Source organism: Ricinus communis, chromosome 3 (genome assembly GCF_019578655.1).
Source record: "Ricinus communis isolate WT05 ecotype wild-type chromosome 3, ASM1957865v1, whole genome shotgun sequence".
NCBI lineage: Eukaryota > Viridiplantae > Streptophyta > Magnoliopsida > Malpighiales > Euphorbiaceae > Ricinus > Ricinus communis.
Window position 1 is genome coordinate 32218742 of NC_063258.1, and position 17029 is coordinate 32235770.

Consider the following 17029-nt stretch of genomic DNA (forward strand, 5'->3'; position numbering starts at 1 on the left):
GTAATTAAAAGCTGCCAATAGTCTACGTGTCGCGACATTGAACCGTTACATTTGTCAAAAGTAGTTTAATTATAAACAAAAGCCAACTAAGAAAACAAAATTAACAAAAGGAAAAAATATATAAATATAAAATAAAAACGTAACTGTTTGGACGCGGGTATTTCAACGGCAAACCAACCCACGCACGCCCCACGGTTTCTTCTCCCTTTTCTTCTTGAACACCGAGACTAGCGTCCTTATCCTCTCACACTACTACTACTGCTGCTGCTGCTTTTTATATAATACAATATCTCTCTCCCTCTGACACACACTCTCCTCCATAACCATCCTTTCAATACTTTCAGTTTCTTGATATAATTCAGTCTCTTATTCGGTTGATACAATGTCAATGATCAACGAATGCCACTCTCCATCTCTCAAACACAAGCTCAAATCCTCAATCTGCTGCTTCCCTTCTTCTCACCATCACGAGACTCTTGGCGGCAGCGACGACAGCAGGAGGCAGCTGACGCCGAGATCTCCGTACGCTTGGTTGAAATCGACGGCTCAAGAATTCGAGATCAAGGAAAAATGCTGGGGCTTGATTGGGAGGAGAGGTAAAAATCGAAGGCGTCATAATTCGGCTGATTTTAGATACGACGCCGCTAGTTATTCTCTTAACTTTGAGGATGATATTCATAAAGAAGATGAATTGCCTCTTAACAATTTCACCGCCAGGTTGCCTGCTACTCCTGATAGATTCACGGAGGTCGTACCACCGAGGCGTGTTCTCATCGCTTTATGAACAACCAAAAAAAATTATTATTTTTTTTAAATCTAGCTAAGCCTTGTGTATAAAATGCTCAAAATTGAGTTGTATTGTAAAGCGTATTTCTTGTAATTTCTTAAGTGATCAACTGAATCTCGACGTAATAATAGTTATATAACTTTTTATTATTATTTTGTAATATCTTTTGGAAGAAGACTGGTTTTGAAAAAGGGGAGAGTGGTTTTGGAGTGAGGATAAGAGGGGCGCAGGGTGAGAAAAAAGGGATAAGGACGTAAGAGAGAGGTTATTTGAAGCCTTAATTAATCAAAGAATACAATACTATAAAATGAAGTTCATACTTTAATTAATGCATCTCGTAACTGAGACAATGTAGAGGAACCCAACACAATTTGTTTTTCTTCTTTTCCCCTAATTCGCAGCGGTTGTTCCATTGAAAATGAAACGTTGGCTGTCAAGGTTGTTCCACTGAAAATTGAACTAACAATCTTCTACTCTATTTTTACCCAATTGACATGTTCTTGGGGGTATTTTACAGTAATGCTGTTGTTGTTGTTATTCCACGCATGGACTAATTATGGTTCTACATATCTCACCCATATTTATTATATTAGTGTTAAAGTTAATAAATACGTATCAATTATTTAATATTAGAATATAAAATATTTATAATATTATTATTTTTATTAATTATAATGTATGTCCTCACCTTTAGATTAAAATAATATATAATTGATATATGTTTAATAATTTTAAATAAATAATATGTGTTAATCATTTAATATTAAAATATAAAATATTTATAATATATATCAATTTTTTATTAAATATGATGTGTTATTTTTGATAAAATTAAGTAACTTCCACTCCATGAATATCTTAAATAAGAAGCACAAAAATGGGCAAAGAGAAGCATGTAATATAAACAATTATTTTTATAATTAAATATGGCATGTCTTCGTTCCTTAACGGCCCCTACATTGATTAAAATTTATTGTGACGAGGAAGCAACATAAAACAACTCTAACTTATTGTATACGCTATTTCAGAAAATTAATTTGTTTAAATTTTTTTATAATAGACGGATAATTTGAATTTTTCTTTTAAATCAATTTATTAAATTAGAAAATTTCATTATCTAATATATATTTCTATCTATATACTAAATTATAGATATTAATATATATTTATTAATTTTAAATAATAATATATATGCTAATTATCTAATACTAAATATAAAATACCCATAAATAATGTAGGTATTTTGTTAGCACCCACCGGTAAGGCCACCACCAACCCTAAACAGATTAATGGTAACAACTTTTAAACTTTGAATCTCAAACTTCATAAGGATTGGGCTTTACGCAGAAGGCGGCTTGCTCTTTCGGATCCTTCAGGAAAAGCCCATTTGGTTTCTTTGAATCTGAGATGGGTCCTCCAATAACAGTAGTATTAATTCTTGCGTCTATGTTGTGGGCCTTGCAACCAACATCAACAATAAGACGATTGAATTCGCTAATGCACCCACTTTGGCATTGAAACTGAAATGGGATCTTTTCTATCAACAGCAATCCAATTCTTCCTTAACAAATGAATTCTTCAGTTTGATAACTTTGTTCAGCCAAGTCAAAATTTGTATAAAATAACATAAAAAAAATCCTTTAGTAAAATATATAATAATAAAAATATTTAATCATTCAATTTGCGATCTCACATGGCATCTAAATTACAATTGTCAAAAACGTATGGAGCTGAGGTACATATATGTATACCATCTAAGACGTTGGTGATATATATATATATATATATATATATAGTCAATGATATCTTAATTCTCTAAATTAAATAAGTTTCATGCATCTTCTTTATAATTTAATAAATACAATCATTTGCTTCAATTGGGTGACAATTAGTTGCATCCACGAAGAAGCTTCCTAGCTGGCTAATTAGCTTTTTTTTTTTTTTTTTTTGTCTTTTGGGCATGGTGGTGGTTGTTCCATGAACATAATACGACAACAGCTCGTAATTCGTATATTAATGATGTCGTGTTTTAACTAAAAGACAAAATAGTTGGTCTTTGTTAACTGTCAATAAAGATGCTAATGCCGGCAAATTAACGCAGCTAACTAACTAATGATCAAGTCCCCAAGCTGTCAACCACTGGCTTTATCAAAACATTCGATATTAACCATATCCTGATAATATACAGCTCTTTCCTTTTTGCTTATGGATTATATTAGGGTTTTATGTAGCTTTCTTTCTGAGTTTGGTTTAATATTTACACATCTTTATAACCCTCTCTTTTAGTGATTCTTCAGTAGCTCTCTGTCTGTACGTACTGTTGTTTGTTCGCTGCTTCTGACCCATCATGGCTAATCAAGAAGAAAAGCCAGTGGTTAGTAGAGAAACTTCATCATCATCACTGTTAGCAGAAATCCATTACGTTGATGATCAAGATCATGAAGAGCCAGCAATGACGTCTCTTGTTTGCTGCAGCTGTTTCAACGGATCAGTTATTTGGAAAAGAAATGACAAAGGATCGAAAAGGTTATTGCTTCCCAAACAAGAGGACACTAAAAGTTGTTGTTTTAGGGGAAGGGCGAAGAAGCTTAAGGAGATTTCAGAGGTTTTGGCAGGGCCAAAGTGGAAGAATTTTATTCGAAGGTTTGGTGGTCATGGATGGATCAACAACAAGAAAAGAAGAATGCGGTGTCAATATGATCCTCAAAGTTATGCACTGAATTTTGATGATGGGATTGACAGAGAAGCAGATGATACTTATCCTGATTTCTTAGCTAGATGTGCTAATGCTGCTGCTGCCCCAGTTGGGATGCCTAAACGGTAGCTAGTTTATTGGGATTTGATCATATGATCACTCAATTAAGTTTTGATCGACTACTTTTGCTAATTGTAATTGTTTTTTTGTTGGTCATAATCTTTGTTCTCTATAACTTTAAATATGTATATTAAATAGTTGGTTTCAAATTCAGTAAAAGAATATCAGACTAGAAGGCAAATTGCGGATTCTTTTGCAGTATTTCATGTGTTTCTTGAAAAAACCCTAGCTTCAAACAACGATGAGAATGACAAGTCAATTACTGAATATCATTAAAATATTAGATAGCTAGGGTTGATATATAGTGAATTTTCATAATGAATAACCAAATACATCGTTATCCAATATGCATGTAGAAAAATTAAATCGTTCTATATGCTTTGTGGTTTAATATCTCTGGCAGAAGATTTCATGCTCATAATTCTTCATCCTTAAAGTGCTGAAATTCAAAGAGCAAGATTAGTTTAGTACCCATTATTATTCTTTCTGCAATTACAATAGTCAGATATGTCAGACTTGTTTCTTCCTGCAGCCACAGTTCAATGAGCATTATTCTTTCTTTCCAGATACCTATAAATTTAGCCAAAGTCCACTTTAAATAGCTATCTAATTAGGGTTTCTTCTGCTGCAATCGTTAATGATGCTAAACTAATCAATTATTCTCATCATTATGCCTAATTCAAATTATTCAGACCCATTTCAACACATTTTAAGAGTAAGGAGAAAAAAAAAAAAGGCCATGAAAGTGAATGCAAGTCAACTGAAAAAGCATCGCAAGTAAAAGAGGCAAAAAGAAAGAAGATATCAGCAGAATCTGTTCCTCCATTACCCATTATGGCATGAAAAGTCAAGTTGTTGCTTCAACATTATTAATTAACATCAGCAAATGATAAGCATCTTAGCTGTGAAAACAAAAATCTAAATTCCATATAGTTGCTGCAAATTTCAATTCTACATCCACAATGGGAAAGAAAGAGCTATAATCTTATAATGATCCTTAAGGAAGCATGCAAAAAAAAGATCATTACACTGTACACCCCATAACCACCTATCGCTTTTAATTGATCTTATTCACAGATATAAACAAAAATCATAAAGAGCTGCAAATGCACATATAAAATGCTGCTATCTAACTCAGCTTCAGTAAATAAATTCTCTTAAAATCTTTGAAATTCTGAATAAAGCGGCAATATCACATGTTTTCTACCATCTGCATGCGTAATGTCTTTAAGCCTTTCCCCATCCTCTATGTTAGACTTTTATCTAGAAGCAAAATATGCGGTTCCCCTTCACTCAAATTCAGTTGACCGCCACAAAGCTCTGTACTGTTACTGCAGTTTCTGTTTATGTAATGTTTTTGGATATATCGGTTGCTAGTGCAGAAGCGTGAGCAAACATCATTCTTTCATTTACATGAAACGATCGCCACTATTATCACCTGCATTACTTCTTTTCAAACCAATGTGGGTGCGAAGCTCTTAATGGAAAAGGCATAATTAAGCAAAGAAAAGAAATGCGCTTACCTTTTGCGTTTACTTTTCAGTACAGTTGAACTTGAAGGATTGCTATGCCAATTCCTCTTCCTCTGGTTGATGAACCAATTATTTATCTGCTTCAATTGCAATCCTGTTTCCTGGACCAATCTAGCCTTATCTTCCTCCTGAAAATTCATAAAGATTGCAATTATGCATCGTTCATATGCTAAATGTAGGACTAAAGCGTGAAGACTTTTCGGCTCAACTACTCCCTGAGCACCTTACCCACGCCCACTAATGTCTTATCAGAAGCAATTCTGAGAAAACTCTGTATGTTTGTCTGTTGTGTGCTTTTCTACACGTTCATATTTAACTCATATACAATGTCCTTTTCACTCTTTCTAGTACTTAAATGAAAGAAACTTCATGACCTTTGTAGCACTAAATTGCGAGCACATGTATTTTCACTCGTCTCCTGACACCACAAGAAGGGTGGGGTTCCAGTGATTATAGCTTATCCTTGGCAGTTTAGACAAGAGTAGCTCCAAAATAAATCCATTTCATGCTAAAACCTATCCAGTATCTATGTCATATCCAACGAGAAGGATTTAATACTGCAATACTTACAGTAGGATAAGGCCATTTTGAATGTGATTGCCACCAAGCTTTTAAGACAGAAGTGGTGTCCCCAGGTAGCTTTCCTGCTCTTCTCTTGCGCAAAATTTCCTCTCTGATGTCAGCAATTTTTTCTTTATAACCCTACAAAAGAAAGACAAGAAAAGGTTAGAAATTTTTGAAAATGCAAAAGTACTTCTTACTTCTTCACACTTCATAATCTAATAATCTCCGTCCATACCTGCTTTAGTTCATGCTTCAGTTCATGCCTCACCCGCTCCATTAAAGACCTCTCACTCTCTGTTGGAATGAGGGGACCAAATCCCATGGTATCTGCACCATCCAAACTTGGATCAAACAAATTAGCATCACTATCTACTTGGTCATCATCATCATCGGACATTGTTGCGCCTGTTCCTTCTCCAGGAGAAACTCCTGTTCATTCAATGTATTGCAAGCAAGGATTTAGGTTCAGTATGGCACAAAACATTGATTGCTACCAGGGCATGACTGAAAAATTCAGGTAGTTAATTGGTTAAAAAACCAAATAGAAGTCGGATATTGCAATGAAACATCACCTGTTAAGCTTTGTAAAGATTGCTCTATCTCCCAGCAGGCCATTACTGCTTCCATCGCATGGACTCTAACATGTTGTTGCAGTTGTTCTTTAAAAGAGCAAAGCAACAGAAAATAATGTGTCTACAATAGAAACAAATTAAGGGATCAACCATTTTTGGTTTAAAAGATAAATTCAACTATGGCATTAAACAGAGCCAATTTGTTGGAACTGGACATAGAATTGCTGAATGCACATTAACAACCATGTTAATGACAAGAATTTCATGGTTCATAAACTCCTACATCGCAATCAGCTCAACATCCTTTTGGGGAGTCAGAATGATGAAATGAATATGCACATGCATGGTTCCTGTATTATAAGGTCATTATAATTAAGCATGTTCAGAAGCATAAAACTTCCCCTAGAAGATGAATAGAATCTCATGCAAGAAAGATATGGTTAGGCCCCATATAAAAGAAATAACTCATGGTTGGCCAGTACAACCTCTCATGCTTTGCCCCCTTACTCTAAAAAGATTTTAGAAATAGAAATATACAGTAATGTGGTCATACATTAATCTAGCAATATTAACATGACAAGGGAGTTCAAAACCATACAATTCCAACGTTTCCTTCATGAGAATAATAACTGAATTGAACCTTAATTTACCGGAATACAAATCTCATAAACCCTTCCACATGGCATGGGGCAAGCTGGAAATTTTACTCATTATTCAAAAGATGCAGAGAGAGAGAGAGAGAAATAAACCAGCTCTGAAAGATACTTGAATATAAGAAGAGAATTCTCCAATTTTAAGGATTTTACTGAAGCTTAAGCCAAACAAATAGAATAAAGGGGAAAGCAAAGAGTGTGGAAAATCAGTCATTTACTATATCTTGACATTAGGTTATTACAACTTTAATATAATTCATCATGGCTTTCAATTGTTAAAAACAGAGAATTACGGCAAAAGTTATGGTTTTGGGAAATCTTTGGATAATGAACTTTACAGCTTTGAACAAGTAGCCATAATAAGCTCCAAAATCACAAATTTCCATTCTCTAAGAAGGGGAAACCAACAAAAGAATTTCACATGTAATTGCATGATTGAAATCAATTGAAATTCCAGCAATTATCCAGAAGACACTTGCAGATTTGATAGAAACTGAAATAGGTGAACTTGTCATGAATAGCCAATATCCTCATGTTATCTACACAGCCACTAAGTGCCTAACAGATGCCACAAAACTTTCCAACTTTAATTTCTCAAAAATCAGCTGTCGGTGCATTCACCTCCACTCAAATCTCCAGACAACATTATTCAAATAAAAGTCAACAGAAAATTCTCCAACTCCATCTAAGGATGGAAAAACCAAAATCCATTTCAAGAAACAAGACAAATCCAAATTTATGAGCCAATTCAGCACTAAAATCTCATTCAATTGACTACCCATGTCATGAATTCTGACAAAGATACTAATTTTGATTAAAATAAGAGAAGAATAAAGTTTTGAAGGTTGTGATATACAGAGAGAGAGAGAGAGAGAGAGAGAGAGAGAAAACAGGTAACTAACATAATCACATACCATGAACTGATCAAGCTCCTTATCATCAGCAACCAAGCCCTGACCAAGGGCTGAATATTTAGCCACTACGTGCTGAGATTGAGCAAGCTGGGCATCAATTCTTGGCAACTGATCAACCGGTGTAGCGATCCGCAAACAAGCAACATGTGCAGATAACAACTGATCATACAAAGGATGTGAAAGTATCTCAGCTTTATATCTTGCATTCTGCCAATTGACCACTCCTTCTCCACCACCACTACCACTCTCAACAACTCCACCTTCACTCTTGTTATTGATATTTGTTTTCAAATCCGTAGATTCTTGTGAAATAGTACCCGCAATTATAGAATCAGCAGCAGTTGCAGCAACTGCAGTAACATCATCCATAACATCACTATGGTTACGATTAAGAATTGAAGAGGAACGAGAAAGCCATTGAGTTGGGTTTTGAGAAGCAGTAGAATCGGAGTTTGTAGTAGAAGTCGTGTGAAGATTTAAGAAATTATTAGTATCTGTGAAGTGAGAATGATGTGGTGGCGGTGGTTGTTGTTGCTGCGGTTGTTGTGTACGGAGAAGAGCTGTGTTTAGCCAATTTGGAGGAGAAGCACTGGTTGTTTCTTGTATATTTTGATGTTGCTGCTGCTGCTGCTGGGTTTGGTCAGCGAAATGGTGAAGAGGAAGTTCTTGAGACAAGTTATGATGAAACGCCATGTTTTAAAATGTAATCTTTTTTCCTTGTTCTCTATTTGTATGTCGAGAAAGAAAAAAAGAAAGAAAGAAAGAAAGAAAGAAGATTATAAAAACATGGATATAGATATATAAATAGATAGTTAGATTGTAGAGAGAGAGAGATTACAAGGAAACAATAATAAGCAAGAAAGTGAGGTTTTTGTATACAAAGAAAGCAAGAAAAGGATGGAGAGAGAGAGAGAGGGAGAGTTTTTTGATTTATTTATTTCTTCTCCCCTCTTTTTACAGTTGAAGAGATTATATGTATAAAGAAAGGCAGAGATGATCAAGAAGTGAGTACTGGGTAGTAGTAATAGTACTTTGATGCAGTAGAAACATAAGAACAGTGAAAGTACATATATATATATATATATATATATATATATATATAGAGAGAGAGAGAGAGAGAGAGAGAGTTTTAAAAGATAACACAGAGAGACTAGCTATATTCCTTTTCTTTGTGTTACAAAGATCATACAAGACTAGTATACGGAGAAAAGGAGAGAGATGATGATCGATGGTGATTTGTATAAACGTAATAAAAACCGAGAGAGGTGCTTACATAAAGAAAATGGGGACCCTGAGAAGAAATCTTTTCGTGTTAGAGATATATGGAGATGGAAATGGAAGAATAGTGGTTTTGAGATTAGTGGTTTTCAGGTGAAGAAAAACTGCTGCTTCTGAAAATGATGGCTTTTCTTTAGTATTTTTCTAAATCAAATTTATTGTACTAATATAAAATTAATTATAGTCTACTCCTAATTATATAATAATATTTTTAGTCTTGCATAATTTTAAATATTTTATTAAAACTAATTTATTTTTATTTATATATCGTATTTACTTAAAATTTATTGTTAAAATCATTTTATTTGATAAAATATACATAAAATTAAAAATATATTTTAAAATATACTAAATTTTTAATATAAAATTTAAATTTTATTAATTTTATTAAAATTTAATTTAACTGTGTGTGATTATACAAATTTAATTATTTAAATAAAATTTATAAATTTTAATTAAACACAATAATAATTTCAAATATGTTTCAAAATAACTCCTAATATTCCTTAAATAATTTAGTAGGCAAAATTCCTAATAGAATTTAGAAAAATAGAAAACAATACTAAAACTTACGTGTTTTTATTTTTATTTTATACATTAGGAATTCAAATTTAATTTTCTGCAATAATGTACATCATGTGCAACAATATTAACGCCGATTAAAAAATAAAAATCCAAATTGATGAGTCCTAATGCTATATTATTTATATACATTATTTAATTTTAGATTTTTATTTCTAAAAATTGTATTCACATTGTTTATTTCATACCAGCAACTGAATTTAACTAAAATTACAGACAAATCACAATTAAATTAATAATTTTAAGAATTAGTTAAAATAACAAACTACACACAAATTTAAAAATTTTAGACTGTTATGCCTGTCAAATATAAAAAATTTCACCTCCATATATGAACAAGAATTTCATAAATTGACAATTGTGATGATATAGATTAAAACTATTACCTAATTAAGCACATTATTTCATCCCATTAGAAATTATTAGTTTTTTTCTCTTAAATATCACTAAAACAATACTAAACTTTTACAAGTGAAAAAATTGATAAAAATAATAATTTAAAGTTTTGTTCAAATTAAAATTATATTATATAAATATATCCAAATTAAATCTACGAATACGAAATATATTTTGCATATAAAAAAAATTAGAAATTCCAACTTTATTAACCCATTTTCTTTTTAAAAGAATCCAAAGTAATAATATTATTAACTAGGGCTCTATTTGTCAAACAAAGAAATAATTGACAAAGATTATATATGTGTTTACGTGGGTTGATTACCAAAAATAATTAACATAAAAAAATTAATAATGAATCAGCATGATTGCATATGGATCGGAGCATTCCAAAACTGGATGCTAATCATTCACACAATAGATAATACTATAATAATAACACTCTAATCATGTTTTCTTTTTGTAAAACCAAGATAAACTAAATAAATAAATAAAACAGTAGTGTTCCCCAAAAAGTTTTATTTATTTGCGTGGACCTTTTCACAGTTCCTGATTGATCCGACGGTGAGCCCTCTCGCTATTTATTTATTTTATATGTTATTTCTTTCTGAAAACAAATATAAAAATATAATAATGGCTGCTCCAAAAGAAAGATAATTTTTAAAGAGCGTGAAAACACGCGTCCGGTACATTTTGGACCGAGCGTATGAGTAGGTGGATGGCAAAAATCTAGTTTGCCGTACGACTTGCTACTGACGAGTAAATCTAATAACATTTTGCCTTAAACCTTTTAATTTGTTTTTTCTTTATATTCCAAATGTATTTACTTTCTCTATGCAAAATTATATTAATATAAATTCTTTTTTATTGTCTGAACACAGTGGAATTCTTCGAATAATGAGGATGCTAATACATATAAGCTGTGTTTTAAAAAGATTTTATGTTAATTAATTTGTTGTGTGAATACAAATTTATGTTTAATATATTTTAATATTAATTTATATAAAGATAAGCAATCTATTAACTAAATATTGAATAAGAAATTTCAAAATATTCAGTTTAATTTTTACTTTAAAATTTTAGTAAATATAATATTCTTAAATATAAAATCAGTTTTTAGTTTTTAAAATTTTAAAAATACTTATTCTATAAAAATAATATAAACTGCTTACAAGTTAATTATTTTGAAACGTAAAATTATATATTAAAATTAAATATTAAATTTTTTATAAAAATAATATAATATTGGAATGCATTCTCTTGCATGCATACTAATGGTTAATTACTATTGTGTGTTAGCAATAACTTATTAAATGGTAAATAAATAATATGTATTTTGAATCTTATAATAGATAATAAAATATTTCATTTATTTAATAAGTGATAGTGAATTGGTGATAAACTTGAACTGGATAAAAAAATAATTTAAAAGAATAAAGATTTAAATTTAAAATTTATAAAATTACATTTAATATTGTTCACCTCAATCATTAAATTAGAAATAAATAATTTGAATTGATTATACTTTTATAAGAGAAAAATAATATAACTATAATAAATTTATATGTATATTCATAAAAAATTAATGGACAAGTTTTTCTATCTGTAAATAGTTATAATTTACTTGAACTAACATTCTTCAAAAAAGAATGGTAGAAAAAAGAAAACATTACACAAAAAGAAAAGGAAAAAAAGAACTCACCATGCACAAAAGGCAAAGAGAGAAGAAAAAGGAGATTACACGTGCCACGGTATACGGGAAGCCAACAAGAACTGGTGACATGCACAACGTAAAATAGTACTTGCCACTTTCCGAAACGTTAAAGTAAGCTACATTATTATTATTATTATGATTTATTTATTTTACTATAGTATCCTCAGAAAGCGTAGTCCCATTCAGCTACGACATTATCCCTTGAACCTTGGAGCGTGCTTTCCACGTCATTTTTCCTGGAGTTACCAATTAATCACCACTCAAAAACTAAAATTACCAATAAAATTATTTGGGCCGGTGGCTTGACGGTAATAGCCAGTGACTGTGAGCAGTGGTAGAGAGAGACATCGCGAAGGAGGTGAAAAGAGGGGGACCATGAATTACGTTGCTTCTCTCTCCGCCACTCGCGGGAAAACGACCCCCACGACACGCGTCGTCCTATTGTCGTTTGGACCACAGGTGGTCCCCGGGGTAGAAGCACGCGCCAAAGAGATAAAGCGTATGAGGTCCGTACACGTGGAGAAGATCGGAGAAAGTAGGGACCAGTTTCGGGAATTTTGACTTCTCTGACAGCCGCCGGCTTAATCAATGTGGACTGTTGTGTGGTCCCCACGTCTTGGTGGGGTACACAGTGTAAAGAAATGGAAAAAGGTAGGACCCAGGCAAGAGAGGGGCGTAGGTAGTAGCCAAGCACTGTTGTTATAGTGTCTTTGGCAAACTGTCCACCAATGGTCCCCTACCTATTTTTGTTGCCAATATTTTTTGTTTTAGCTTTAATTTATTTTTGCTATTTTTCTCTTAAAAATAAATGCAATTAAATTACTGATAAAAGAACCTGCCGTCAGGCAAACGGCAGAAGTAAGTGAAGGAGAGCAAGATAATGGAGATTGGGCTTACGTTATTACTTAGGAAATGTCCGATGCTTTTGTCTTTTCTGACATTTTCTTTAACCAGTTTTACTTTTTATATACACTAATATTATTCATCACTCATTTAAAATATTATTTTAGATTTTTATAATAATAAATATTAAAAAATAATAATTAATAAAAATATTATTATAATAATAGACACATGAATAAATTGATATATTAATAAAATTAAATTAAAAATATCTTTTTTTCTCTTAATTTTTTATTTATAATTTTTATAAAAATTAAGTTAAATTTTTATAGAATTAAAAATATATAATAAAATTAAAATTAAATTAGATTAATCACTTATTAACTTTATTTTAGATTATGGTAAAATAAAAAGAAACTAAATATATAAAATTAAAATAAAGTAAAATTAGTAATAAAGATATTTTAATGCAGTTCAAAACTTTTAGTCGTTTGTGTTTATATGTATATATATCAATCTGTTAGTGTTTAACTATATAATATTTCTTAGATAGTTTTATTTATTTTGGATATGTATATTAATATATAATTTTATAATTTATTTATACTAATTTATTTAATAATAATTTTAATTTTAAAAATAATATTTTAATTACATTTATAATATAATGTCAATTAATAAATTAATTTCTAAATTAGTCAATTATTTAAATTTATTTTTATATATAAAATGCACTGATAGTTTTGACGTGCCCCAATGATGTTATGGAAATTGGTAATGTAAGAACATATAAAAAAAATAAAATTATTGGTCGGAATAATTAATTAAGTAGATTAAGGAGGCACAAGATTGAGTCAGTAGGAGGATCTTTAACACATCCATTGCCCTTTACCTCACGCAAAGAAGGAAACAAAAGGAGGTATATTCTACCTAGTCCCACAATTAAATAATACTTTAATTTTAAATTTCTTTACATAATTAATGACAAAAGAAGCTTCTTTCTGAACAAAAAAAGAGAAAAAAAAAGAAAGAAGACTCTGCCACATGTCATGAATTGAACAAGCATAAAATATTCGAATACACTAATTAAGAAAAAATCATAAACTCAACAGTATTATTATATATATATATATATGATCAATCATTAACTAACTAGGGTGAATTAAGATATCTGTAGAACCCTAATTAAGCTCATGCCTAGAAAGAGAGAGAGAGAGAGAATAGCCGAATGTTGCACTATATATATATATATATATATAAAAGCTGTGTGGAGTCCAATTTGATTGAGTGAAAGGGGAGTTGTTAACAGTAAAAATTGGGTGATGAAAAGAGAAACACAGTGGGATGGGATTGGAGGATATAATAATAATAAAAGTATAAACGTCTCTAATGTCTTTTGTCTTTAAATGCGAATCGCTGTTTATAGCCACGCCCGCCTGTTTTCTCCAGTTTAGTTTTTCTCTTTGTTTCATTACCCAACACACATTTACACAGCGCCAATGCCTTTCACTTGCTCGCTTTCTCCTGCCCTTGCCAATGCCATTTCCCTTTATAAGCTATTATTTTTAGCTCACGGAAAACCAACTATGCTGTAATATAATGTTCTTCTTTAATGAGTGTCAATTTGAAAAAGAAAGAAAAAAAAACCTGTAGCTATTTGAGAAACCATAACTACTTGTTAATATTTCTTAAGGAATCTAAAATTATTATAACCAAGCGAACCACCAAATTATATCTTCAAAACGTGATTTTTATTTATATAAATTATCTCAAAACTGCCGAGTTTAACACGGTTTCCGGTGAGGGACAAAAAGGTCAAGGACTTCCATCAAAATCATTAAAATATCCGAGCACAGTGCGTGAATGGTTAGCTAATTGACGCGTGGCCGGCTTGAAGGCCTTAAAATATAAAGAATCCAGCAAGACCGGGTCTATGTTTTCGTCGGGGTATTCGCTACCTGTTCATTGCGCAGCTCTGCAAATTCACGGTGTTGTCACCATCCTTTTACCAATCACAACTTACCACGCACCTCCTCTTTTTTGGAGTTGTGTTTGGGCCCCACGCGTTTTAATACTAATAACATGTGTCTACTAAATTAGCAACAAAGAAAAATCATTTGATAAATAATAAAATAAACAAGTCATTGGGTATTATTAAAATAAATATCATTACCTTGATAGATTGGACCAATCTTTATATTTCTATATAAAAAATTCTTATTGGTTATGATTTTAAAAGAAGTCTTATTTATTGTTGGTAGTTAGTTATATAGTTTAAATATGTAATAATATTTTATGTTACATATTTATCTAAATTTGAATTTCTTCTTCTTCTCCTTTTTGTTTTTCTGAAACCATTGAAATTATTATTTATTGAGTTCATCAGATTTCTTCCAAACTGCTGAAATTTTATAGATTTACGGTTTATTTGTAAGATAGAATGGCCTTTTTTATGGTTATTGATAAAATACAGTTAAAATAAATAAATAGGAAGTTTGAGGAGTGTAGTTAGCAGACACATAACATAAGGAGGGGTTTGAGGGGATGATGTAGAGACTGCATCATTTGCTTCACAAAGTTGTCTCCTCTTTCTTTGGAGTATTCATAGACCGCGTCCACGTCCCTTTTCTTTTTAATTTGTTTTTATTTTAACACAAATCTGTTTTATTAATTAAAAAAAAAAAAAAGGAGAAAACCCACTTCAAGAAATTACATCTAAGCGTTGAAAAGGAAAATAAATGCCAAGGGAAAGATAAAAAAAACTCCTAAACTTTGTGAGTAGTGCCAATTTGATTTTTTAATGACCCTTTTAGGTAATTTAGCATAAAATATATTGTTTTATAGCAATTTAAGCCTTTTTTTTCTAGCCGCGTGTATATCACACCTAAGATTAAAAATTAAACTTATTATTGACTATTTTAAATTTTTATATTAAATTATGTATCGGTTACAGATTTCGCCCATATGGAATGCACTTATAGAATTGGTGCTAATTTGCCCCCAAAACAAAACGTTTTCCGCTAAATTGGCTAAAATGACCAATAAAAGGTTAAAATTGAACTTACTCATAAAGTTCAGGGGCCAAATATCCAGAGACCAATAATGGCAGCAATACAAATAAAATAATAATAATAAAGCTGCAAAGACAAGCTAGCCAGAGACACAGAGACATTACGAGAAAAGGGACTTGGACATTAATTCCTTAACCGAGCCGACTGATGAAAGCTATATTAAAAGTCTGTCTCTCTACATTTACTTATGAAAGAGCTCATGACCATCGCCGACCAGCATCCCATGTTCTGCTTCTGCATTTGCCATAGCAGAAGTAATTAAGGGGTTCACGTAAGAATATGGGTATTTCTTTCTTTTTCTTTTAAGAGAAAAAAAAATATATACATATATAGATTTTGGGTGGTTAGTGGAGGCATTGCAGGTTATATAACTACATATATTAAAGCCAAAAATTATATTTATCGGTACTTATATAGTAGTCATTTTCTTCATTTTGTTGCAGATAAGTACGCTGGTTTGAGAGAGACCCTTAAATATTCTGCTTTCTTCTTCCACAATCAATCCATTTGTTAATCAACTCCGTCACTTTCGAAAACTTTTTACCCTTTAAAGAAATCCATAATGTAAAGCAATTCTACCATATAAAACAACTTCAGTTCACATGAATATATACTTATGGAGTTTGATATGCAGTCCAAAAATTATAGAATCCAAATGAAACTTTTTGGTTATAGATAAGAATAGCATAATTCTCTTCCATTCTTCTTTATTTATTAGGTCTTTTTTCATTTTCACCAAGTTCACATCGCTATTCCAAGCTAAGTAGAATGTTAGTATTCTATCGAAGTCCACTTTAAGTACAGCTCGTACTTGTGGGGTTTCATATTCAATAAATACTATTTTATGAGACTTAGGCTTTCCCTCATTTTGTATATAAAAAAATAACCCCTCTATTAAATGCAACTCACATCCAATTATTATTAATACCTGAATTAGTAATATAATTAATTCTGGGTTTTGCTTACTTTTAGTAATAATGATGTCATATATACGCTAAAATTTAGCCATATATTTGGGATAAAAAAAATTATATTTTTTCTCTCTTTATTATTTTTTTCCCTTTTCTCGTAAAATATAAATTATTTCTTATTTTTTTATCTTTATTTTATCTCCTCATTTCATGAAAATCAACCCTTAATAAACTGAGAAGTAAACTTAGCTCATTATCACACTTCTGGTCCTACTTTAGAGGTCATGTTTGATAGAATGGGAGAAATATGGCTTAATCCTGGGAAAAGAAGAAAAGAAAAAAAGGAAAAGAAGCTAGTTAGGTTAGGTCGAGAGTGATTTCCAAGTGGCTAGATTTC

The 17029-nt window shown here is 31.2% G+C and overlaps 3 protein-coding genes across 5 annotated transcripts; 2 read left to right on the forward strand and 1 right to left on the reverse strand.

Moving 5' to 3' along the window:
* The first annotated feature begins 179 nt into the window (after window positions 1–179).
* LOC8274225 lies at window positions 180–939 on the forward strand. The gene has a single exon (XM_015717016.3). It carries the CDS (start codon window positions 383–385, stop codon window positions 782–784), a length of 402 nt encoding a protein of 133 aa, XP_015572502.1. The 5' UTR covers window positions 180–382; the 3' UTR covers window positions 785–939.
* Window positions 940–2522: 1583 nt separating this feature from the next.
* LOC8274224 lies at window positions 2523–4043 on the forward strand. The gene has a single exon (XM_002515420.3). It carries the CDS (start codon window positions 3135–3137, stop codon window positions 3609–3611), a length of 477 nt encoding a protein of 158 aa, XP_002515466.1. The 5' UTR covers window positions 2523–3134; the 3' UTR covers window positions 3612–4043.
* Window positions 4044–4500: 457 nt separating this feature from the next.
* On the reverse strand, window positions 4501–8861 carry LOC8274223 (homeobox protein knotted-1-like 3). Of its 3 annotated transcripts, none has more exons than XM_015717115.3 (6): window positions 7838–8861; window positions 6271–6391; window positions 5934–6127; window positions 5705–5836; window positions 5126–5262; window positions 4501–5051 (listed from the first exon to the last, which is right to left on the reverse strand). In XM_015717115.3, exons 1-6 carry the CDS (start codon window positions 8528–8530, stop codon window positions 5012–5014), a joined length of 1317 nt encoding a protein of 438 aa, XP_015572601.1. In that variant the 5' UTR covers window positions 8531–8861; the 3' UTR covers window positions 4501–5011. The 3 variants fall into 3 exon arrangements, with proteins under 3 accessions (XP_015572601.1, XP_015572602.1, XP_015572603.1); XM_015717116.3 differs by having other exon boundaries at window positions 4501–5048; window positions 7838–8860; XM_015717117.3 differs by having other exon boundaries at window positions 4501–5040; window positions 7838–8859.
* Between the last annotated feature and the right edge of the window lie 8168 nt (window positions 8862–17029).